Genomic DNA, 26,675 nt, shown 5'->3' with positions numbered 1-26,675 from the left:
AGCGCTGGTCTTAGAGTCCTGAGTCTTCGCAACTGTGAAACCCCGGGGCAGGTGGTTTCACCTCTCTGATGCTCAGAGGTTTTGCCCCCATAAATAGCCATAACGACAGTCCTCACTGTAAAAAGCTGTTTGGGGATTAAAGGGATGGTGTATGTACAGTACGCAGCACAGAGCTGTAAACACCCATAGGCTTCGTGGAAGGAGTTACCATTCCTACTTATTATTGGTGCTGTTATGGGTGAAAAATAAGAAGAGGACTCAAGATTCAACCACGGATGGAAAAAGCAAGGAGTCAGCCAAGAAGAAAAAAGGGACAACAGAGAGGCAAAGCAGCAGGGCTCTTTGCCAAAAGCCACAGAAGGTAAAATGTGAAGGGTGGGTCTTTAGAGAAGTTTAAAAAAAAAAGGTAAGGACTGAGGAAAAAAAAAAAAATCACTTGATTTGGTGATCAGGCAGTCGTGGATGACTTGTTTTTATCAGATGACTCTTGAAAATAAAATCTTTATTCAGAGAGGTCCAGTTGAGCGACAGAATTCTTCACCTGACATAACTTGCTCTTTGAGGCTGGAGTAACTGAAAGAGAGCCTGAGAGTCCTCACTCTGCACAAATACCAGAGAACAAGCATACTTTAAGAAGTATGATTAAAAGGAAGGTTCTGGCTGCTGTAAGAATGAGGTTCTTGGAGAAGCTGTTGCCTTCCTTCGCCCCATCTATTTGAGATCAGCTCTCGCCAAATACAACAATGCCACCCACTACTCCTTTCCAGCAAAGACATTATAGGCCATTTGTGACTCTTCTGCAGTTAACCATCTTCACTCCCCATTCTGCTTGTGTCTGCCTTTGGGGCTAATTCACCTCTCATTTCCTCTTCTAGACAACAGGAATAGGGAAAGAAGGGAGAAGATAATCAAATGAGTACATTAGGGAATGTATTTATACCCTTAAGAGTTGGGGGAAAAAAAAAAACTGAAGAAAGCACAAAAGACCAAAAATCTGATTTAAAGAACTTTGTGCAATTTGTAACTTTCAGAGGCACACAGCAACTTGAAGTAGGAAAAGTTCTGCTTCGAAGAAGAGAGATAAGCATCTGATAAGTTCTGGTCTTTGCTTGTACAACAAATAAGTCACCATTTAAAAATAAGAGCTCTTACGAAGCTAAAGCACTTCCTTGGGGTCTGTAAATATTAATCTTAAAATTCATCCCATATACTTAACACTTTCCCCTTGACATATGAAAAAAGAGGAAATTATAATAAATTCTGAATTAACAGAGTCCTAACTAATGATGTTTCACTCTTGCAGAACTGACAAGAAAACAGTACTTTTGTGTAAGATGTTATAGTTGGTTAACGTGAGATTTGATATTCATGATTCCAACCACTGCTGGAAAAGCCAGTAAAATGGAAACATTCTTGTCCTAGAAAAATCAGTTTTTAAGCTGATGTTATGATGTCTTAAACAAATCCTGCCACACAAGAAACCAAGTGCTCTTACCCCAAGGTGCTAATAAATCCATTGGTCGATCCCTCGGCATACAGAGAACAAATGTCTCCGATATGAAGGAAACTAGACATCTTGTCAGACATGGCTTTCTTGAGAATCCTAGACAAAGTAAAATATGCAACATTATTAGAAGGAAAGAAATGCTCGGGGGTGGGGGGGTGGGGGGGTGGGAAAGTCACTGGAAATTGGTTTCGCTCAATTTTCCAAAGCGGCCTACTTAAAAGTCAAATTTAAATGGGAGTGTGATAGGCAGGCAATTCACTGAGCCAAGCAGGACATCTGCAACCACATTTTTCCCACATATTCTTTAATTTCAGGATATTCCAACCACAGTAATGCTTGTTTCTAACAAAACCATGCCTGGATCCAATTCTCCAAGTTGAAGACCCTCGATAATAAATAGTGAATATTAAGAGAGCAGGAAGTCAGCCAAGAACGCTGCAGTGCTGAGGAGCTGGAAAGTCTGACTTATGAAACATTAACATATTTAATCTGCCTCAGGGAATGTTCAGTCAGAAGGAAACACCTGGTATAAAACTTGGGTCCAGTAGTGCCTGGGCTGAGGTGCCAAAGCAACAAAATGAAATTAATAAGAGGAAACCTAGTAATAAATACCACAAAGCTCTGGCAGCCTTTTAAGAATTCAACAACCTACACACTTCACCCAAATGCTATTCCAGGGTCCTTCCTTCTCATACTTCACCAAGAAACACTTGCAGAGGGAGAAAGAATCTTAGCACCTGGTCCAAACCCTTCCCAATGCAATTAAGAAGAGTAAGGTTGAGGTCGCTTAAGAACCTTGGTCAGGAACACACACAGCTAGTTAAGGGGCAGTCCTAGAAAATGCTCTTAAATTCAGGAAATCTCTACACAGCCTAGTAGACACACACACACACACACACAAATATCAAAGAAAATATTGACATGACTCATAGAAACAGCTTTCATCAGAGCAAGAAATATTGAGGAGTGGGAGCCAATTGTAAAAAACTAAATTGACATCTAAGAAACAATCTCAGGGGCTTCCCTAGTGGCACAGTGGCTGAGAGCCCGCCTGCCGATGCAAGGGACACGGGTTCGTGCCCCGCTCCAGGAGGATCCCACATGCCGCAGAGCGGCTGGGCCCGTGAGCCATGGCCACTGAGCCTGCACGTCCGGAGCCTGTGCTCCACAACGGGAGAGGCCACAACAGTGAGAGGGCCGTGTACCACAAAAAAAAAAAAAAAAAAAAAAGAAACAATCTCAGTTTTGTGGGAAGAGTGTGTGCTGGTGCGGACCGCAGTACCTCCCCATCATTTCCTCAGGCACCTGGTGTGTAAACGTTCAGGGTCACCTAGGTCTTCCCCAGACCTCTCCTCCAAACCCAGATCCCCTTAAACATCTTTGCCCATCTCTTTACTCAAGATTCCTTGCCAGAAAGCATTCCTCCCGCAAAGCCACAAGAGTTGTAAGGGCGTGGAAAAGCATACTCTCCTGAAATTGCTTTCTGGGTGCCAAGTTTTCTTTTCAGAATTATTATGCAGCAATGATGAGCAGGAAACCTCAGGAAGCATTTCTCCTACCTTAGCAGGAGCGGCAGGTAAGAAAACAAACCATTAAAGAACCTCAGTTCACTGCTTCTGACAAACAGCAAGGAAAAACTCATGTATCCCCCCAACAACCAAGATGTTACAAGAGAGATAAAGAGCACTGCCTTGAACTTATGTATAAAGAGAGACAGCAGCTGAGAACACAAACTCTCAAACAGAAGAGCCAGCATCTCTGGACCTTGGGGAAAGACAGACAACATGCAAGAGGGACAGATTGCCAAGTCCCCCTCTCCAGAATCGAGGCTATCATCCTGTCATTTCTTCCTAACTGGATATTTTATACCTAAAGGCAAACCAATGTTTTAAACAACATCCCCCAAAGCTGCACAAATGAAAACCACTAAGGGGCATTAATATTTCCCTTATGTGCTTATATATAAAAGTTTCATCATAAAGGGTCAGGAAGTCAGTGTACTTCTGGAACTGATTACTGGGAAACAAGTTCTGTTTGAATTTTGAGTCAGACCAAATTTGTGTCTGCACACTTCGACCTCCCAGAAGGACACTGGGAAGTTGCTGAACGCAGGAGAGCAGGTACGTGCTCAGGCAAGAGGGCAAGGGGCCTTGTCTGCTGTGACTGACTCTCCTTTCGGGCTTGGCCTTTGAATGAGTATTTGGCCCCAGTGGAGACCAGGCCAGGAAATAGGAGTATGACTGTTATTCACTGAACTTTCAGCACCACCTGGTCACCTTACTAAAAGTTTCAGGCCCTTAATGGGAAGAAGTGGACAAAATTCAGTGTTCTGGAATGACAAAGCATGACATACTCAACGTTGCCTGCAGTTGATAATTGCAGTAGATGTCTGGACCACACTCGTGCAGCAAGGTTCTGCATTACGACCGTTTCCAATAATAATGGCTAGCATTTGGCAAGCATTATCATGCCCACCATTGTACTGAGAGCTTTACAAATGTTCTCAAATCCTCAGGACCACAGCATGAGGCAGGCGCTACCATTATTCCCATTTTGCTGTTGGGAAACTGAGCTACAAAGAGGTTAAGATGGCCAAGCCACACATAATTAACAAGCAGGAAGGCCCAGGTTATAAGCCTGGTCTACATGACTGGTAAACAGAACTGTTCAATGGTGATACCTGGAACATGGATTAAAATGTTAACCATTCTTATTCTTTGGGTGACAAGACTATGGAGAACTGATTTTCTTTTATGTGCACAATTCTATTTGCTCATTTTTCTACTTTGGTATTTCCTAATTTTTCTACCATCGCCACATAATATTTTGATAGGGAAAAAATTTAAGTATCTTCTTCCTCATCAACATGCTTATTAAGTAGATAGTTGAACTAATAAACTTTAGGCATACTTTACATTTCCCCCAGAAAACGCAGGCCAATACATCCACACAGTTAATGATCCTCTACTGAGCAATCTGCCAGGGGTCCCAATTTAAAAAAGGCCGGGGGCGGAGGGGAGGCGAGGGCAGGGACAGATTCTTCCCCAGGGTCTCAAACAATAAGTACCGTCACAAAGGACCAGGCAGAGCCTCCCTGGTCTGGCTGGAAATCTTTGGAGGTTTCCCGTCACCTACCATTAGTCAAGTGGAGGGAGAGGAGAAGGGCGAGGGAGGGGGAGGAAAGGGAGGAGGAGGAGGAGGAGGAGGGGGAGGAGGGGGAGGAGGGGGAGGAGGGGGGGGGGGGAGGAGAGGTTCTGGTGCAATCATCACTGATGTCCTGGAAGTAAAAACAAAGGCCACGATAGTCAACAGAACAGGCCTCTGGGGCCTGGAGGGGAGGAGGTGGAAAGTCAGCCGGTGCCATGGCCTGGGAGCAATCTTATGGAAGACTTCCTGTTGTTTAGAAGCAGGGTGGGAGAGCCTGCCTCTTTATCTGATCCTGGACCACTTGTGCCTGCAAACTCTTCACAGCTGTACCCAGGGCTCCTGTGTCACTCACACAGTGGCTGGGGATCACCTAAGGGAAAAACAGAGCCAGGGCCAACCTGCAGTTCAGCTGCATGACCCTGGTACATCAAACACTATATGGACACCTAGGGCTCTTTGCTAACAAACTCTGAATTGGTCACCAGACATCTATGAAAACAAGCCCAGGTGGTCAGCTCCAGAGCTCCAACTGTCTCTTGGCCTACTAACTATTATTTTTAGTCCACCACTGTCATCCAGGGCACTTAAACCTCTCTGCTTTCCTTTCCCCATCTGTAAAATGGGGATAATATGTACTTCAAGGAGTTGAGGAATAGATGAAATGGTACATGCAAAGTGCCCAGTACAGGGGCTGGCGGACTTTCACTGCTCAATGCTAGCTATTTTTCATTATTTTTTTAATGAGGTGAGGTGGAATTCTGGATGATTCTTGGGCTTCAAAATTATGAATCACTATATTGTATAAATGAAACTTATATAATATTATAAATTTACTATACCTCAATTTAAAAAATAAAAAGGGGCTTCCCTGGTGGCGCAGTGGTCGAGAGTCCACCTGCTGATGCAGGGGACATGGGTTCGTGACCCGGTCCGGGAGGATCCCACATGCCGCGGAGCAGCTGGGCCCGTGAGCCATGGCCCCTGAGCCTGCGCTCCGCAATGGGAGAGGCCACAACAGTGAGAGGCCCGCATACCGCAAAAAAATAAATAAATAAATAAAAAGAATTCTTTATATTAAACTTTCTCTGTTCATTATGTAAGTTCTGGGCATATAATGTACACCATGACAACTACAGTTAACAATAGTGTATTGTACATTTGAAAGTTGCTAAGAGAATAGATCTTAAAAGTTCTTACCACAAGGAAAAAATTTTTAACTATGTATGGAGACAGATATTAACTAGACTTATTGTGGTAATCATTTCGCAAAATATACATATATCATTATGTTGTACACCTTAAACTTATACAATATTATATGTCAAGTATCTCAGTAAAACTGGAAAATTAATAAATTTTTTAAAAATTTAAACTCAGCACAGGAAAGGATCCCCTGCATAAAAAGTCAGCTGGGTATCAACAAATGAACTCCTGTATGACCCATGATGATACATTTCACTTTAGGGAAGATAATTATCCTCCCTAATTCACCCCTTGAGAAAAAGCTGAACAATGCAGAATTATACTCAACTCCCAACCACAGAACATTCTGGAATAAATGGCAGAAGCAACCCTGCAAAGCCTGTAATTCCATCTCTTGCCCAATAGTAGAACTCCCCCCGTCCCACCCCACCCCCCATCTCACCTAGGTATAGTCTGCGCTTCTGCTTGAACACCTGGCAATGAGGTCTACCCTAGGTTCCAACAGCCTAGTCAGAAGACACTCCTGCCCTTGTCCCCCCCCCGACACAAGGACAAACGCCTCCCAGAATTTTTGCTATTGATCTGTCTTCTGATGCTCAAAGACCTCTGAATACGTGAATGCTCCCTACCTGATTTCTCCTTAAGACATGGCTTCTGATGGCAAAGCATCAGCATCCTCCCCTGTTCCTGACAGCACCTGGCCTCAAGAGCCAGGGTTCCAACCCCAGCTCTGCCAGCTCATCACTGCACGGCTTCAGGCCAAATGCGTAACTTCCCTAAGCCTCGCTTTTCCCATCTATAAAAGGGGGATAGTAAGAGTACCTCCCTCAGCAGGTGGTCAGGGGTTCAATACGATTGTGTTTATAAAGCACCCACCAAAGTACTCGGCAGGAAGTAAATCATGCAATCTACAGAAGCCATCTCTAGACCACCTCCGCCTCCTACCACTGCTCTAACCAGCTGATGCACCTTCTAAAACAGGATTCCCCCAGGGAGGCTCGACCACGGTGGAGAAAGGTGGATTACTACTGCCTCTGTGACATCCTCAGGCAGATGGAGCCGTGGTGGCTTTGCTGAGCCTCACATCACCCGCTGGCCCAGCTTCAATTCACTGTCCTCTGAAACTGTTCCCTGAGCAAACTATAAAGAAAAGGGATGTCGGATTCTATTGGTAAGCAAGGTGGGAATAAAAATGCACCAATTCAATACTCAAAAGCATTGAATTGTATACTTTTTGTTTCCCTTGGCCGTGCCACATGGCATGTGGGATCTTAGTTCCCAGACCGGGGATCAAACCCGTGCCCCCTGCAGTGGAAGCACGGAGTCTTAACCACTGGACTGCCAGGGAAGTCCTACTGAATTGTATACTTTAAAAGGGTTATCATTTTTTGTATGTGAATCATATTTCAATTAAAAAAATCAATGTGAGTTCACAGAAAAGCAGACATACCAAGCTTTCCACAAATATAAAGAACACTGTAAAGCCTGAAAAAAAAATGCACCAATTCAGAGATCTCCTTGGAGAAGAGAAACCAGAGGTGGTGGCCTTCCAAATCCGTGGTCACAGAATCTGTGCTGCTCTTTGCCTTTTCTGTACCTGCCTGGTCATCTTGTCCACTCTGCTGGCTCCAGTGGTTTCTCCAGGATGAGGATTCCCAAATCTGTCTCATGGCCAAGAGCTACTGGGATTCAGCTCCTAAATGCCCACAGCATCTCAATGTACCAAAAAGAACTCACCTGTCTGCCCAACCCTCTTCTCCTCCTCCATACTCACATCATCTACCTCCACAGAGTTTGGTGACATCTCCTGTCTCCCCTCTCTCCTTTTCCCTGTCACAGGGCCTTTGCCCATGCTGTTCCCTTGGGCCTAGAACACACGCATCCCTATCTCATCCCTTGCCCTACTTAAATCCCAGATCTGTCTGGGATCTGTTTTGCATACCCACTGCATTCCCATCACCAGTGCCTACCACATGGTAGGTGCTTAGTATGTCAAATATATGAATGAAGAAGTTTAATGGGCATCAAATCTTACAGAGTTTAAGCTTTAATATATTTCTTGACTCCCCCAATTCTTTTGAACTCCTCTTCCCCCACCCAATTGCAGCCATTACCATTTCTCAAGTGGGCTCCATAAACCCTTCCTATTCATCTCTCTGAACCTGTCTTTCTCCCTGCATCTATTCTACACGCACAGCCAGTATGACCTTCTAGAAGCATAAACCAGACCATGTCATTCCTCTACTTAAAACCTTCCCAAATCTCTTCAGGGCTCTCCATAATCTGGTCCCCATCTACCTCTCCTTCCTCATCTCTCTGTACTCTCCACACTGCTTTTACACTCCAGCCATGATGAACTCTTCCAGATTCCCCAACATGCTGTATGCCTCCCTGTTCCCCAGGCCTTGGCATATGCCGTTCCTGCTGCCTGACACTCCTCCCCTCGCCTCCCCACCACCCACTGTGGCTAACTCCCAGTCACCTTTACAGTCCCAGTTTGATGTCACTGCCTCTGGGAGGCCCTCTCGGACTCCCCAAATCTGGGTTATATGTTGGCAATACGTTTCTCTATATAGCACCCCAATTACCCCATCTGGGCCCACTACCACTGTCCTAAAATCACCTGTTCACTTGGTTGCTTGTTTACCTGTCTTCACCATTAGACTGTGAGTCCATGAGAGTAAGAACAGCAAAATTATTCTTCCCCACTGCCTCCCAGTCCCTAGTACAGTGCCTGGGACACGGCAAGCAGTCGAACTTGGGTTCAACATACTACAGTATCAATTTGTCTGCTGCCTAAAAGAAATTACACTGGTTTTTAGGGGATTGTTTTCCTAAAACTAATTAAAGCCAAGTTCATACTGTTGGATCAAGAATGGAGAATACAGGCCTGCTGGCCCTTTTCAACAGATTTCTATAAGAAATCTGGAGAGCCAGAAACAAAATATCTAACTTCCATCCCTGAAAAGAAGTACCCCTCTCCCACTGACCATCCCTTAATATGTCCAGAAAGGCTAGAAACATTGACTCAGAACACCTGGATTCAAATCTCAGCATCATCAGTTAGCTGCTGTGTGTTTTTTGTTTTTTTTAAGAAGATGTTGGGGGTAGGAGTTTATTAATTTATTTCTTTATTTTTGCTGTGTTGGGTCTTCGTTTCTGTGCGAGGGCTTTCTCTAGTTGTGGCAAGCGGGTGCCACTCTTCATCGCGGTGCGCGGGCCTCTCACTATCGCGGCCTCTCTTGTTGCGGAGCACAGGCTCCAGACGCGCAGGCTCAGTAGTTGTGGCTCACAGGCCTAGTTGCTCCGCGGCATGTGGGATCCTCCCAGACCAGGGCTCGAACCCGTGTCCCCTGCATTAGCAGGCAGATTCTCAACCACTGTGCCACCACGGAAGCCCTGCTGTGTGTTCTTAAGCAATTTACATAACTTCTGAATTTCAACTCCCTCGTGCATGTAAAAAAAGGTGGGGTGGGGGCTTCCCTGGTGGCGCAGTGGTTGAGAGTCCGCCTACTGATGCAGGGGACACGGGTTCGTGCCTCGGTCCGGGAAGATCCCACATGCCACGGAGCGGCTGGTCCCGTGAGCCATGGCCGCTGAGCCTGCGCGTCCGGAGCCTGTGCTCCGCAACGGGAGAGGCCACAGCAGTGAGAGGCCCGCGTACCGCAAAAGAAAAAAAAAAAAAAAAAGGTGCAGTGAACACCCTTCCTATCTCGCAGGGTCATCATGAGGGGAGAACCAGATAATCCACACAAAGTGCTCAGCCCAGAACCTGGCCCTTACTAAGGGCTCACTTTTTTATTTTCAAGTGAGACTGAAATGAAGACGTTCCCTTTTCTTCCTTCAAAGTCTTCACTCACTTCTGTCCATAACTTGTGATTCTTCTACTGGATAGATCCTTCTTACTTTGTCAGCACTGCTGGAAACACACTCAAATAAACAAAGGTCCCAGAAATGTTTCAGTCCTCTGCAGGCCCGTTAAGTGGCCGACAGTAGGACAAGTCATCCAAGGGCTGCTTCTCAGCCCCCAGATTCAAAATACCCAAGACAGCCAGACTTCATCTCCACTTTCCCTTCTTCTAACATCACACGAGGCCCCTGCTGGAAGGCAGGGGTGGAGGGTGGAAACCTCTTCAAAGGAATGATAATTCAATATTTAGAACCTCTTCCACTTGGGTGTGAAGACAGGCTAAAGCACAGCCTCATCAAAAAAGAAGTATGTTCATTTCATTTTAAACAGCTCAAGACAGGAAAGAAATCCAATTTTTTTTTTTTTTTTGCTAAAAGCTTTGTGGCAGAACCTCACTGATTGTCATTTTTCCCATCTATTTTTCCTGCACATACTTAACTAATTGCATTATATTCGTTTTTCTAAAAAAAAAAACCTCAACTTTCGCCTACACACAATTCAGAATTTAAAAGTTAGCAACTCCTGAAATGAGACCAAGTTAGAACACTTTCATTAACCAAGAAGTTAACTAAGGTATCACTTAATCCTCAAGGGTGGACAAACAAGGGAAGAAATCAGAATCATTACTTTATGGCAGTGAATAGACCCCAAAACCACAGACTCACACATTTTTATTAACATGTAGAAACAAGCCTCCTGAATTTCATTAAGATGAAGCCACCTGGCCCTTAGGGCTGAACAGTCTGACTTTCAGTAATCAGGGGACAAAAAGAAACCCACTGACACTGCCCTCTTAAATTCGGCCCTTCCAAGCCCTGGTGTCAGGCACTGAAGACCCCCGTCATGCCTGCCCCTGGTGCATCACCCACTTCCTGATGACCAACTGCCCCATATGTTTTCCCGCCCACTTACTTTAATTTTGACAATTGTATACATCACCCAAGACACATGCAAAATACTCCCCAGAGACCTGGATTTGCACTCATTTCCCCTACTTAAACACTTAAACTGACTAACATGGAATACCTCATCTACTTTTCTTTTTGGCCATGCCACGAGGCATGTGGGATCTTAGTTCCCCAACCAGGGATCGAACCCATGCCCCCTGCAGTGGAAGTGCAGAGTCCTAACTACTGGACCGCCAGGAATTTCCCTCATCTACTTCTAATAGCTTCCACGTTGATGCTTTTAACACTAGTTGTGACAGAACCCGAGGAAAATAATGCTTCGAGACAATCTAATTTCTATCACAGGACACAACTTCATCCGAGGCCAACGGCTGCAAGAACCACCAATGTAAGGGGTTGTAGAGTAACAGCCATTAAGGAAGTTGCATTGAAGTGACTGTTTTCAGACATGGAGAGGAGAGGAACCTGCGCTTTACCATTTTTTAATGACCCCTCCCACTGCAGAACTCCTGGACTGGTTGGTGTAATCCTGCTCATCTGAAAAAGATGAACACAAGTACCATTGGCTTCCAAGTTCTCAGTGTTCCTTTGCAATGCAGGAGGAGCTTTAGCTGCGAAGCAATTTTGTTCTGCAAGAACAGCTTAAACGCATTAACATGCATATATTTCCGAACAGAAAGCTTTCCTCTCCCAAATGTTCCATGCCACCATGCAAGCTTCCAAATTACCTACCTATCCTATAAGCCAGTGGCTCTTAATGGTACCCCTGGGACCCCTGAGAGCTCCCAAGACCCTTTTGGAGAATCTTCAAAGTCAAAACTATTTTCATAAGAACACCAAGGTGTCATTTGCCTTTTCACTCAGTCTGTCATACATGTACAGTGGAATTTTCCAGAGGCTGCAAGACATGTGATGTCACAAGAGACTCAAGGCAGAGGCAGGTATGTGAGTCCAGTTATCTTCTATTAAGCCAGACCTCAAAGCAATTTTCAAAAATGTAAAACAATGCCACTCTTCTCACTGAATTGTTTTTGTTTTGGAAAACATAGTTATTGTCTATTAAAAATACATGTTACTGTGTTAATATGCAATAGGTCTATTTCTTATATTTTCTGTGTTAATTTTCTCAGGGTTCATTCTGAATATTATAAATACAGATTGGTATAACTCATGTCAACAGAAGTTCTTTGAGGTCCTCAGTAATTTTTAAGCACGTAAAGAGCTCTTGAGGCCCAACGGTTTGAAAAAACTGCTGCTACAAATTTTCTTCAAGATTTGCTCTGGCACTGGCTGGTCGTGTACTTAGGACTCATATCATATAAATATAAAAAACTGAATAGAATAGGATTAAAATGCAAACCATACAACTTAATAGCCAGGGCTTTAGAGAGGACCCCTTGATTCGAAACTTAAATCCTTTTTATTTGACACATTGAGTACCTACTATATATTACCCCTACTCCAGGTGTTGAGGATGTAGGTCAAATAAGACAGTCCTGGTCCCTGCTCTCATGATACACATATTCTAGTGAAGACAGTAAACAAACAAAAAAGATAAAACAATCAAGTCAGACAATGATAAGTACTATGCCGAGAATTAAAACTGTCACCCAATCACATCAGTTATGGCTGGTCAGGGAACAAGTTGAGACATGTAAATAAGACCTGAAAGTCAAGACAGAGGCAGTCATGCAAAAGAAATCAGGTGGAAGGGCATTTTAGGCAGAGCAAACAGCCAGTACAAAGGCCCTACAGCAGAAAAGGGCTTGGCAAGTTCAAGAAACAGAAAACCAGTGCAAAGTCGGGAGAGTTCATGGGGAAAGGAGGAAAGTACTGGGCAAGGTCAGAGAAAAGAGAAGCCTGTGCCAGTGGGACTTCACAAGGGTAAAATGCATGGCTTTTATTATAACTGTGATGGGAAGTTCGGAACCTTGACCAAGTCACTTACTCTTTCTGGGCCTCAAACTGATCCTGAGGGTTTACCTCATAAAGCTGTGTTGAGGATTAAACACAAAGAAAGGAAATAACGGACTTAGCACACAGGAGGCAAGACACAGGAAACATTCCTGTGTGCTGTTATTCTACCTTCTGATCTGCTCTCTTTTTTACTCTCATAAGCTACTCGTATTGAGGGCTTACGGGCTTATGATCAGTTGAAGATCAGTCTATCAACCAGCAAGTCCCAATGAACGCAGACAAGGGACACACTGTGACATGCGTTGACCTGAACATGCCAACACCAACTCCTACAGAATGTGTTCTCCCCAAGTAAGACCCAAACCACCCAAGCACCGCCAAGTGAAGAACAGATGACTGCACGACACCTATGGAACCCCAAGTTTTGCTACTTGGCCTGAAAGCACCGTACGCTTGGAAAGTCATTCTTCTGCTGAAAAATGTAGCCAATGGAAATCCATCAGCTTTTCCTGCTCTTTCTTGGCATATCCACATCACCTCCAGCCCCTACAAAACAAAGGGCTTTCGCCAAAGTCTTTCAGCGCTGGTTTTATTGCTGCTCGCTTTAAAAATGACTGTTTAAAAAGAATGAAATCATAAAGCACCCTTTAAAGTTAGGCTGCAAAGAAGCGGGCTTATGCACAGAGACTTACAAGCGCCTGGAGGTCCAAGAGACCTCAGGGACTTGGGGGGGGGCACACGGGGGGGACCATAGCCGCCACCAACACAAAATGGCATCACTTCACTTTTAGGTCAAGCAGCCCCCGGTGGGCAAAGCCAGGCAAAACCATGAGGCCTTTTAGAGGGAAAACAAGAGTATGCCCAGGAAAAGGAAGAGCTGCCAGCATTTGATCAATGTCCTGGCTGGAGGCCAAGGACACTCCCTCCAGAGAAGCACACGCCTCAGTAAGACGCCCTAGCCCAGGCACATATATGGTAACACGGCTGTAAATACGGGGGAGAGAAAACCCATCCTTTTCATGGTTGACTCTGCCAACAGAAGGAGAAAAGGTTCTCTTTCTAACCGTCTCTGCTTACTGGGGACTCTCACGGTTAATTCTGGAACTTCCTTTGAGCAAAGACACTTTGACGATATCATCTTCGTTGTGAAACGAGGACGAGCAGCAGCACGTTTTGCAGTCGGACACCCGGCTAGATGCTCCCACCCCCACTGCCATCCACGTCTCTGTGCAGCCCCCTCCTTGCCTTCTGGTTCCTCTAGAGTGTAATCAGACTGTCCTCAGAAATGCAGTGCGTCTCCATCAAGAGATAATTTATTTGACTGCACAAAGCACTTCTCTCTGGAGCTCAGAAGATCGCATTCTGCTTTCGTTTTCAGCCAGTGGCAAAGAAAGTCATCAATTCAGAAGTTTCAACTTTAAGCAGGGCCCTCTGTTACAATCTCAGAAATAATAATCGTAAATCTGAAGTTCGGAGCGATCCTCTGGTTTAAACTGTTGCTCCTTTAGACATCTCACACACACACACAGAGATAAACTACTTGCCTTTTCACAAACACATCCGCTAAATAAGCTACTCTTGAAACAGGTACATGGTCTACAGAGTTATTTCTCAGAAAAGATGTCAGTATGACACGTGCTCCTGGCCTACTCCTAAAGGCCAACGTAAGAGAAGCCCATCAAAGTTGGCAGTCAGAGCACTTTACATTTGGTGGGGAGAGATCATTTAGCCAAAAGTCCTCATTTTGTAGGTGGAAACAAACAAACATCCTCTGAGTGACTTCTTGGAGGTCACACAAACCAATTGGTGGCCAAAGCCTGCAGACCACAGGGCTCCAGGAACCAAGACCAACGCTTGGAGGGATGGGGAGGGTGTTTGTTTTGTTAAAAAGTTAAAGTCAGTCCCGACCTAAGAAGACTCCCCTCCGCGCCCCCATAGTCTGAACCACAAATAAATAAATAAATAAATAATTTTAGAAAGCACATTAGGTTAATATCCTCAGAGATAGAGAAAAGTCTCACTAAGTTTGGGAAAAACACTCTAGGCTTTCTCAGCCTCAGGGTTACGGTCACTGGGGGGCAGAAAATTCTTTGCTGTGGGGGACCCTTCCTGTGCACTGTAGGATGTTTAGCAGCATCCCTGGCCTCAACTCACTAGGTGCCACTAGCACCCTCTTCCCCTCAGCTGTGAGGACAAAAAAAAAAACATCTCTAGCCACTGCCTAATGGCCCCTGGGGGACCAAATCACCTCGCTGGAAAGGCCTGGTTGTTTTGATCTCTGAGACCTTTTGCTAGCATCTATTATTCTCTACAACTTGGCAGCAATGCCCCAAAGCAGGTATTTTTATACCTATTCTACAGAAGAGGAAACAGATGCACATATGTTACATGTTTTGCCTGGACTGAACACGCAGGCAACACCCAGTTCTCGGGAGTCCCCATCCTGCGGCTCAGCAGGACAACACCATTTCAACCTGAGAGCAGCTCATTCACTACCGCATTCCTACCTCCACTCCCTTTTAGTAACCATCACCAACTTTCCAAGCCGAATGCTCTCCAGAGAGCTGTGCTGAGAAAGCACCTCAAAAGCAACCATGAGGAACTGAAGACCTTTCTACCCGGTTCTCACTTCATTCTCCACGGCAAACGGGCAAAGCAACAGGCCAACTCAGGAAATAGGTCACCGGGACAGGGGTACAAAAAATTAGATGAAGAAGTAGCCTACAGACTTCAATGGGAGATAAAACGTAGATAAATAACCTCATTCATGAGTATCTGTGAGCACTTACTATGTGCCAGGTACTCCTATGAGGGAAAAATCAAAAAGGCCTATAGATACGAAGTGTCACGGCGATTCAGATGACAAAGACTTTTAAGGTTCAGGAAAGGTTTCCCAGAAGGAAGAAGACCTGGCTGGGAAGAGAAGCACTTGGCAAGGTGGATACAGAGGGGATGAGGATGGGGTCAGCAGGCAGAAAGCACACGTGCAAAGGTACAGAGACAGAACATGATCACACACGTGGCTGGGAAGTACATGAATGTCCCCATGTCTAGGTGTTTTTGTAAGCTTTTTCTGTTCAGAAATATGTGCATGTGAAGGGGGTATGAGGAGCTTTTCAAGCTGTTTTTGCAAAACAAAATCACTTCCCAAAGAAAGCTGCCCCTGAAATGCAAACGGACACCGAGGAATTTGGAGGCTGTGATATTTTTTTCTTCTGTTCATCTTTTTCTGATGAGCAACGCTATACCAAGCAGTCCAGAAGTTCTGCTGACTCGAAGGGTCATAGAACATTATACAACGTAACTTCCTCAAAGTGTCTGACAACAGGTTAAAATGCAGCTTTCTGTATGTCTGTGGCTTCACAATCCTTAGTAGGCTTTACATGTAGATTTTGGTCTCTTTCTACCTCTATCCAAACAGCCAATTTAAAAAAATCCCTCAATGTAAGCATGAAAGCTCTCATTTTTATCAGAGAGAATCCTGCCAGACTTTTTTTTTTTTTTATCTTTATTGGAGTATAATTGCTTTACAATGGTGTGTTAGTTTCTGCTTTATAACAAAGTGAATCAGCTATACATATACATATATCCCCATATCTCCTCCCTCTTGCGTCTCCCTCCCTCCCACCCTCCCTATCCCCTCTAGGTGGTCACAAAGCACAAGCTGATCTCCCTGTGCTATGCAGCTGTTTCCCACTAGCTAGCTATTTTACATTTGGTAGTGTATATATGTCCATGCCACTCTCTCACTTCGTCCCAGCTTACCCTTCCCCCTCCCCGTGTCCTCAATTCCATTCTCTATGGCTGCATCTTTATTCCTGTCCTGCCCCTAGGTTCTTCATAACCATTTTTTTTAATTTTATTTTTTTGTACAGCAGGTTCTTATTAGTCATCCATTTTATACACATCAGTGTATACATATCAATCCCAACCTCCCAAATCACTAATGATGAACAATCTGAAAGAGAAATTAAGGAAACTCCCATGTACCACTGCAACAGAAAGAATAAAATACCTAGGAATAAACCTACCTAGGGAGACAAGAGACCTGTATGCAGAAAACTGTAAGACACTGATGAAAGAAATTAAGGATGATACCAACAGATGGAGAGATATACCATGTTCTTGGATTGGAAGAATCCTGCCAGACTTCTATACCCTCACCTTAGTTGGTGATTTCGCCTACCTTTCCTCTTAATTGAACATGAGAAGGCTGCTAGGGGAAAATACAAAGGTCAGTTTCAAGAGGTGACAGCTAGCCATGAAAAAAACAAACTATAAAAATAAGTTCTGGGGGCTTCCCTGGTGGTGCAGTGGTTGAGAGTCCGCCTGCCGATGCAGGGGACACGGGTTCGTGCCCCGGTCCGGGAGGATCCCACATGCCGCGGAGCGGCTGGGCCCGTGAGCCATGGCCGCTGAGCCTGCGCGTCCGGAGCCTGTGCTCCGCAGTGGGAGAGGCCGCAGCAGTGAGAGGCCTACGTACCGGGGGAAAAAAAAAAAGTTCTGAAAAAGCACAGGGGCAAGCACCCTCCAGCACAGATCTCACACTTTCACACGCATTAAGAACCCCCTGGGGACCTTGCTAAAACGCAGTTTCAGCTTCAGTGGATCTGGGGTGGGACCCGAGAGTCTGCATTTCTAACAAGCTCTCAGTTTGAAGCCAATGATGCTGGTCTGGTGACCACAAATGGAGTAGTAAAGATGTAGAACAAGGTTTCTCAAATTTTTGGCTGTGACCCACAGTAAGAAATACACTGAACTTACAATCCAATGTTTACTCTGTGTGTGTGTCAGAGAGAGAGGAGGGGGGGAGGGAGAGAGAGAGAAAGATTGAGAAAACTTGTTGCAGCATACACAGTTCTTTTAAGTATCCACGTGATATACTGTGACGTTTTCTATTCTGGTCTACTTTATCAAAAAATCATCTATCAAGGTCCACCAAACTGATTTCACAACTTCTTAATGGCCTGCCACACAGTTTGAAAACCATGGCTATAGAACAAGAGTAACATTCCTGCTTGACTGGGGAGAACTCCTACATCCTAACCCCAGCCTACTAAAGCTAAAACTGAGACCAACTTGAAAAGTTAAGAGTATGTTCAGGGCTTCCCTGGTGGCGCAGTGGTTGAGAGTCCGCCTGCCCATGCAGGGGACACGGGTTCGTGCCCCGGTCCGGGAAAGATCCCACATGCCGCGGAGCGGCTAGGCCCGTGAGCCATGGCCGCTGAGCCTGCGCGTCCGGAGCCTGTGCTCTGCAGTGGGAGAGGCCACAACAGTGAGAGGCCCGCATACCACACACACACACACACACAAGAAAAAGAGTATGTTCAGAATTTTTTTTTCAAAGGCAAGGATGTATCGATTACATTCTGGAAAAGCTTTCATGAAAAATGTTCAGGTTTTACATTTCCTTCATTTTAATTTATTTTCTGACCCACAGGATGAGAGTGAGAAGAGTACCTATCTGGCCCTGAGCTCAGCTCTCTAAGTACCATCTCCCACTCAAAAGAACTAGGGCTTCTTGGAGAAAAGACTGAACTCAGGTCTGCGTCAAGAAATATAGAAGATGAGCCTGGAACATCTTGTCATACAAGAAGCAGGAAGTCTAAGACCACTGGGGTTGTGTCTTTTGAATCAACGTGAGTAGCCTCTCTCTGAGCAGAGATGGACAATTTGAACATCAATAAGGATGACTACACAAAATGAAACATAGAAAATATGTCTAAAGCCATGAGTTCATAATGATATTAAAAGACCATACCCGTTGGTCATCTCGGTACAGGGTTTCTCAACAGTGGCACTGCTGATGCTCTGGAATGGATTATTCTGGGTTGGAGAGCTGTGAGATGTATGGAAGGCTATTTAGCAACACCCCTGGCCTCTAACCATTGGATGCCAGTAGCACCCTCTCCCCAGTTGTGACAACCAAAAATGTCCCCAGATATCGTCCAATGTCCCCCACTTGAGATCCATTGCCATGGCTCATGCAAGGGGATCAACGTGTTATTTCTGAAAACTGATAAAACACAGAGAGAGACTCAAGTATTGATCCTGTCTTTTGTTTATATCTATGAAACTTTACCCCAGGAAACCAAACACTAAGTGGAGGAAATTTCATGTCATAAAATATTCCAGCTAATAAATGAACCAGAAATAGAATTAGGAGTGTTACAAGTCCAGCTGAACTAATGGATTGAGGCAATCAGCATCCCTGGATGCTAATCACTAGAAAGCATGTCCAGACATACCACACACGCCCGTGAGTGAAGCTCACAGTAGACTTGGGGGAAAAAAAGCGTGACTCTGATGAAGCCTCTGCATCTAACTATCAAATTAAACATAAATATAATATAGAGGACAGAGGAACATGTTCAACTACACCACACTGATGCAGTCAGCAAAATGCAGACTGTAGGAAAAGATATCACCCAGTTTCTTTAATAACAACCAAAAAATGCATGGAAAGAAAAGAGGGGTCGAGGAAATACATAGATTAAAAGACACAGTGACCATTTGCAATGTATCGACCTTATTTGGTTCCTAATTCAAACAAACTGCTGAAGTATGCATATCTGTTATTATTATATATATGTTGAAATAATACATTTATTTAAATTAAGGAAGTGAGAACACAGATGCAATTTTAAAATTTGCTTTTTTTCCCCTTGAGATGGACAACAGTATCGTGATTGTTTGTTTTTTTTTAGAAGAATCCCAATACTAGAAATATATACTAAAATACAGATGAACTGGTATATCTGAGATTTGTTTCAATACCATCCAAGAAGAGAGGGAAGAGTATATGAGAATGTGGATAAAACAATATGGGTCATGAACTGATAACCATGGAGGGTAAGGAGTAAAGAGGGGTTCATAATACTAAGATCGCTACTACTTCATGTATTTCCAAGTTTCTAGAGTAAAGTTTTCCTGTTAAGTGCAAACAAAAGAGTGCCTGGCCCCAACCCCTCAGGGGATTAGGTTACTTTGCAGAACCAATGAGAAATTTTTTATTTAAATACATGATAACTAGGCTTTACCCCTGTAATGTGGTAACTGACATTTCAATAGTGTTTTACCTTCCATTTCGTTCTCTTTTTTTATTCTTTTCTCCTTATTTCTTTTTGATTTATAGTTGATTTATAATGTGTTTCATGTGTACAGCAAAGTGAATCAGTTATACATATACACATATTCACTTTTTTTACATTCTTAAAAACAGTACTGAATGAGAAAACCTGGACTCTATGACAGTGATGAAACCTAATGATATACTTTTTTTTTTTACCCTAGTGATTCCATACATGTCCTCATTCCAATGAAATCCCATCAAACGTACAGCCCCCTCTGGATAAATGACTCAGATGTCTATTTATTAAGAAGAAAATATGTTCACAATATAGAATGCAAAAGGCAAGGAATCAAACAGGAGGTATGAGTCCCTTTTCACAAAATTTAAACATACATGTAATTTTTATATGTCTATACATAGAGGGAAAGTTTGAAACCCTAATCTTAGATGGTAGGATTGGAAGTGACTGCTTTTGTTTTGTTGCCTATATTTCCTAAGGTTTTACAACTGAATACGTACATCTTACACAATAAGTAACAAAATGTATTTTTGTTACACGTTTGTACACATTGAGGGGTCCACTCCACTCATCAGGGAGAATCACTTAGAAGGAACTTCATAATCCCCGAAGGATATTAGATAGCAGAGCATGAGTGCTCTTTGTGTAATTCCTTAAAATGAGACTAGACAGACTGCAGGGTAGCCACAGGGCACAAAAGGTTTGTGTTGAAGATAAACCCCCAGGAATATCATTAGGTTCTTAGAATTTGTTTTGTTATCCAAGCTAACAGTACTGTTCACCTCTTTTATCAAAGATGCCTTTCCTCCTGAAGTGAATTACAATCCCAAGTAAATCAGGTGATTAACCAGACAGTCTAGAAATCTGGGTTTTATCCCCCAGCAAGTTCCAAGCTGGTATGTGATCCTGCCAGCCTCACCAAAGCCTCTTTGGAAAGGACAAGGTGGTTTAGTGATACCGAGAACCACTGAGAATTCTGTGCGAGTTTACAAATCCTCGGGGAAACAAATCATTGCATACCGGCAAACACCTGGCCCCTGCACAATCTTCCCGATTCCCTCTCCCACCTGAACACCTGGCACTCTCCCTCAGCTGCAGCCATCCTGGCCTCCTTGTCCTTCCTCTAACAGGCCCCACCTGCTCCCATCTCAGGGCCTTTACACTGGCTGCTCTGGCCCTTTGGAACATCCACCCCCCAGACACCTACATGGCTCACCCACCCACTTCCTTCAGATCTCTGCTGAAATGCCACCGTGTTAAACAACCCTTCCCTAACACAACATTGCAAATCAACAAAAATTTTTTAAAAAAATAAGAGAGAGAGACAAGGAGGCATAATAGGTAAATGAGTACAGTTTGAGCTGACCAATTAACAATCGATTTCCCTATTACCACAACCATAAACAGAGATGAGAAACTGATCACAACGTTTTCGCATTGCAGGTATAAATAACAAAACGCAAACTGAAAATAAAAAGAGACTGACTGAAGTCAAAAGAAGAAAAAAAAGAAAAGACCTTCCATGACTCCTGATCTCCCAGAGTACTCCCTTATCCCCTTTACTGTTCTGTTGCTGTTATCATTTTTTTCTTTTTATTGTGGTAAAATATACATATATAACACAAATTTTACCATTTTAGCCATTTTTAAGTGTATGATTCAGAGGCATTAAGTACATTCACATTATTCTGCAACCATCACGACAATCCATTTCCAGAACTTTGTCATCTTCCCAAAAGGAAACTGTACCCACTAAACACATTCCCCATTCCCCAGCAGCCCCGCCCAGGGCAACCCCTATTCTGCCTCTTGTCTCTAAGAACTTGATTGCTCTAAAACCTCTTCTAAGCGGAACCATACACTATTTGTTCTTTTGCACCTGACTTGTTTCACTTAACAGAATGTTTTCAAGGTTCACCTATGTTATAGCATGTATCAGAATTTCATTCCTTTTTAAGGCCAAATAATACTCCACTGTACAGATATACCACATTTTGTTTATCCGTTCATGGGTCAATGGGCATTTGGGTTGTTTCCATCTTTTACCTATAGTGAATAACGCTGCTATGAACATGGGTATACAAAAATGTTTGAATCCCTGCTTTCAACTGTTTGGGGTATATACCCAGAAGTGGAATTGTTGGGTTACCTGGTAATTCTACATTTAATTTTTTGAGGAACAGCCATACTGTCTTCCACAGCGGCTGCACCATTTTACATTCCTACCAACAGTGCACAAAGGTCCCAATTTCTCCACTTCCTCACCAACACTGTTGTCTTCCGTTACCCCTCACCCAGCTTTATTCTTCTCCATAGCATTTACTACGTATCACACTACAATACTTATTATATTGGCTGCCTACCCCCAGTTAGGATTTAAGCCTCTTAGGAATAGGACTCTCATCGCTGCATCCCCAGCATCTAGAACACACCCTGGCACACAGCAGGTACTCAAAGTTTGTTGAATGAAGGAATAAAATATTTGAACCACAACTTAAACAGGCATTAGAGTTTCTAGAATAGATTTATCATACCAAGTGCCTTAAACAATGTCCAGTTTAGGGAGGAACCTGGACATAGTTCAACAGGAGGAATAGCTCAGTGGGTGATGGTTTCAGCTCATCCTCATTAGCAATAACCTCAGAACCACAAACACTATGACAATTGGTAGGAATCATGGAAATTATGTCATTCCTGTCCCTGACTTCAAGCCTTAATGCATTTCATCAAAAGAGCCGGGCAGGGCTTCCCTAGTGGCGCAGTGGTTGAGAGTCCGCCTGCTGATGCAGGGGACACGGCTTCGTGCCCCGGTCTGGGAAGATCCCACATGCCGCGGAGCGGCTGGGCCCGTGAGCCATGGCCGCTGAGCCTGCGCATCCGGAGCCCGTGCTCCGCAACGGGAGAGGCCACAACAGTGAGAGGCCCGCGTACCGAAAAAAAAAAGAGCTGGGCAAAAACTTAGTGAACTAAAAAATCGCATGTACTTCCAGTTACTAAAGAAAGAGCCTGTGAAAGCAATGTGTTTTATTTTAAAAGATCAAACCAACAGCAAAAAGATGGGGCACTGGCCTTGGGTAGACTCCTTAATTAGACGTGCCCAAGAGCAGCTTGACCTAAAAACCTAACTCCAGGCCTAATTTTAATTCTTTGACTTTTTTCTGTTGTTCACATTTGGTGTTTGTTGCTTCATTTTGGTTTGTTTTTTAAGAGCTGCTTGTAAAGAAATCAGACTTTCCATGAAATCATTACAAATGAGCTAAAAAGCCATTTGGGTTTTTGCTGTGGAAGTCAGTTGTTAGTATACCATTGTATTAGCAGTTTCTTTCTCTCTTTAAGACTACGGTCTTCCTCAGCTGAAAATATTTTGAGATAAAAGGCAACAGATCTGTCTTCAGTTCGCCTATTTCTTCTCTAAGCAACCATTCCATCTCTCCTTCCTCAAGAAAAGGTGCTAACTCCCTCCAAAAGACAACCGCTGTGTTTAAATGGATAACACCACTGTCAACCCCAAACAACTTCCATGAGTACCAAACTGGAGGCCAGGAGTAATTCATTACGAGCATGAAGAACTTTCCCTGCCTGATAAGGAAATCTTGATAGGATATTCTGTTCCGATTTGAATTATTCAAAAAGCAGATTATACTTTCAACACACACACACACGCAAGCGAAAGTAAGAAACGAAAAAGAAAAGTGTTCTTACACAACTGGCCACAAAGCAAACTGAAGGATACATGAAAAGACATCAACATTTCACAGTTTAGACTCACTGCAATTTAAACTTTCGAAGTATTCAAATGGAGAAACACCTGATTCTTGTAACCTGCTCAGATGCCTTGATGTAGACAATCAAGATGGATTTCAGGTGTGAGATAAACCCAATGATGAACTTAAACAACGTTCCTTGTGGTTTGGTTTCTTTTATCCTCCTCATGCAGACTTGCAGCACACAGCTTACCAAAACGAACTCAGTACAACACCTAAGACCTCCTCAAATAGCCAGTCTTTTATTCCTACATCTATGGCTACATCGTTTTCTTCTTACATCAAGGTCACTTTGTTCCTTCATCGTTTGGTGGGACACAAGCAAAAGTTATTCATCGACAGCAATAAGTTTACCACTTTTCCCAGGTACCCCCTTATCGCCCCACAAACCTAGGTGCATTTGTGGGAAGCAGCAGAGTCCCAAACCTTGGGGTTATATCTTGCATCCACTGGGTGCTAGTTACCGGACAAGTGATTTCACTCTCTGCACCTCAGCTTCTTCACCTGTACCTGACTCACAGGGTTTCTGTGATGTATGGCTCTGGACCTGGCTTACAAGTACTTAATGGGCATTATTATTTTCAGCAACCAGAGAAGAGACCACTTTCTCCCTGCCTGCACCTTACTCTGAAGAGGGGACCTGAACCCAATCCTTGGCCTGATGAGTGCCCACATAGCCATATGAGTCAAGAAAACTCCAAAAAGGAAGTAGACCTCACACATCCAAATCCTTCCCACTCCACGAGCACTCCTGAGGAGCTTATCAACAGGAAACAAAAGCACAATACTACTATAATGAAATGTCTGACTTTTCTTTTCTAATTAGCAAAGCCCGAAGATTGTAGCCCAGGGAACAGCTAAATATTTAGAATGTTAAAGAAGTTACGAAGACCCAGGCCCCCCACCCATATTACCCTATCGTTTACCCTCTTCCTGACCATTTCAGAAGAAAAAACTTGTGATGCTCAAATCTGCAGCAATGAGGATGTATGTGCACCCGTTGAAACCTCCCTCTCGTGAAGTGCAGTCTGAACATTTGGGGAGGAAAAAAATAGGAGCTGCTTGTGTTTACAGTTAAATGCTGCTCTAAGCTCATATCCCATGACAGGCACCTAAACCATAGGAATCCACCAGATTCCTTGATGTTCAAGTGGCTTCAAGTCAAGGGCTGGATGCTATTATCTTATGTTTCAAGAACTTCCCTTTTTAAAGTTCTAATTCTTTCAGTTTGCCAGCAACCACTTTCATGTCTTGGAACCCAATCTACTCTGATTAAACACACGTTCACAGTAAGAAAAAAGAAAGTGACTATTTTGAAAGAGAGAAGCAGATAATTTTTGCTTACATATCTTGGCAGATGAAATACACTGTATCCTTCAGAATTTAAATCATCAGCACACCACCTGGCAAGTTCAATTCTCACGTCACCAATGGGCATCCCTTTTACTGGTCCGTTTAATGTTTTTCTTTTTTTCCCCTCCTCTCATAAACCTTCAGGCTGCTTCACTTCTGAGCTAGGGCCAAAAGTACTAGGCAGGACTGCCCTCTGGATCTCATCCGCTCCCTAAAGCCCTCACCAAAGGCAGTGACAAATTTTGGAGACTGAGCTATGAAGTTTCCTTTTATTTTCTACTCCCCATCTCCATGACTCTTTAGAGGGAACCTAAATAGGCTTAGGACAAAAACTCTTTATTGATTACAGCTCTCAGGCTTCCACACTCACCTGACTCGGGTCAGGCACTCTGTTGCCAAAACACGCCCAGCCAGGAGTGCGAGTCTGGCTCCCCCCGTAGTCAGCTCCTAAATAATGAGAAAGAAGGAAGACTGAATATGAGATTGGCCAGATGTGGGTGCCTAAGAGAAATTTTCAAATTCCACACTTCCACTTTCGTTAGCCTCCTTCCTGGAGAGACAACCCCGCTGCCCCCGCAACACACACCCACACACACACGACCACCACCACCAGATCTGACACGTAGGTTGGTGGGATCACTTAAGTGAGGATTACAGGTAACTTCGCTTATTTGTTTCCAATATATAACTGACAGGTGAGACTAAGTGCGCACAAACTTCGAACGCGCCGGGGGGCTGAAACTAAGCGAAGTGTTTGGCAGATCCCAAAGCACTTGTTTCCCAGAGCGGAGGCCAAGTATCCTCATCGGGCGTGAGCTTCGTCCACACTTCATCCCTCACGGCTCCCGGGGTTTTCTTCCGTTTTTTAAAACCTCCCCACTGGGGCCCCAGTACACGCATTATTCTCCCAACCGTGCAGCACGAGGGACGGCTACATTTTAAGAAAGATTGTTTCCTGCAGCGGACTCACACAGGACACCCCCGCACACACCTCCCACAAAAAAACAAAACAAAACAACTGTTTCCTGCAGCAGCTGCAACAGTTTCCAACTTGGGGGAATGCCATTCCAATCCAGAATGGGCAGCCCTCAAAGCCAGTCGATGGAGTTCAGAATTTTTTTAACCTCAGATGAACCCCCCCAAAATGCCCTCTGTAAAAGAACCTCTAAATGCATGCAAGTGCGTGCAAATCCACCAAGAACTCCCAGAGAGCGAGGCAAAAACTTCTGCCCCCGGGGGAACAGTACCAACTCCCCGCGCCCTCTGCCCGGCCCCAGCCGCTACCTTGGTGCCCGGGGAGCCACGCCGCTTTGGGGGAGGAGGGCGAGGAGAGGGGTTAGCAGCCGCTGGGTAATCCCATGTCCGCGAAGAGGGAGCTCGTTCCGCGAGGATGGAAGCGGAACACCCACACCTCCTCTCGGCGTGAGCTTTCTCTCTCCACCCTCTGCCTCCTCCTCCACCACCACCTCCTCCTCCTCTCCTCCCACCCCAGCAAGCCTGAGGAAGCGCCTCAGCAGCTCATCCACATGGTTACTGCACTGAGAAGCGGCTCCTGGCAGCTTATATAGGCCGGGAAGCTCCCTGGGCAATGTAGTCCGAGTCCGGGGTCGCGGCGGCGCCTGGGGCAGGGAGGATGAACTACAAGTCCCAGAATCCTACGGGCTCCCGGGCTGGGCTCTAAATAGACGCACGCCGGGACAGGGAGGGGCGTCCGGCCGAGAGTCCGGGCTTCAAAACGAGCTCGGGTGTGAGAGGCGTTTGGGTTTGGAGCCCGCGACCCAAAACCATCTCTGGGGGCGCCCCCAACCCTTGGGGACTCTCCTCCTTCGGCTGCCCCCTTTCCCTAGAATCCAGGTGTTACTGGGAGCAGAGGGC

The 26,675-nt window shown here is 44.6% G+C and overlaps 1 protein-coding gene across 5 annotated transcripts in view; it reads right to left on the bottom strand.

Annotated features, from left to right (window-relative positions):
• ITPR1 (inositol 1,4,5-trisphosphate receptor type 1) overlaps positions 1 to 26,335 on the bottom strand; it is a 318,999-nt gene extending 292,664 nt beyond the window's left edge. For all 5 annotated transcript variants that reach the window (XM_027121458.1, XM_027121453.1, XM_027121455.1 and 2 more), the window contains exons 1-3: positions 26,085 to 26,335; positions 25,171 to 25,247; positions 1,496 to 1,603 (exon numbers count right to left, since the gene is read on the bottom strand). In XM_027121458.1, the coding sequence (XP_026977259.1) occupies positions 1,496 to 1,587 (92 nt within the window). In that variant the 5' untranslated portion in view covers positions 1,588 to 1,603; positions 25,171 to 25,247; positions 26,085 to 26,335. The remainder of the gene's footprint in view (positions 1 to 1,495; positions 1,604 to 25,170; positions 25,248 to 26,084) is intronic.
• Between the last annotated feature and the right edge of the window lie 340 nt (positions 26,336 to 26,675).

Source organism: Aethalodelphis obliquidens, unplaced genomic scaffold (assembly GCF_003676395.1).
Source record: "Aethalodelphis obliquidens isolate GAN/ISIS:26980383/991018 unplaced genomic scaffold, ASM367639v1 scaffold22, whole genome shotgun sequence".
NCBI classification, from domain to species: domain Eukaryota; kingdom Metazoa; phylum Chordata; class Mammalia; order Artiodactyla; family Delphinidae; genus Aethalodelphis; species Aethalodelphis obliquidens.
The sequence above is the reverse complement of the archived record's forward strand: the minus strand, read 5'-3'. Positions and strand labels throughout refer to the sequence as shown.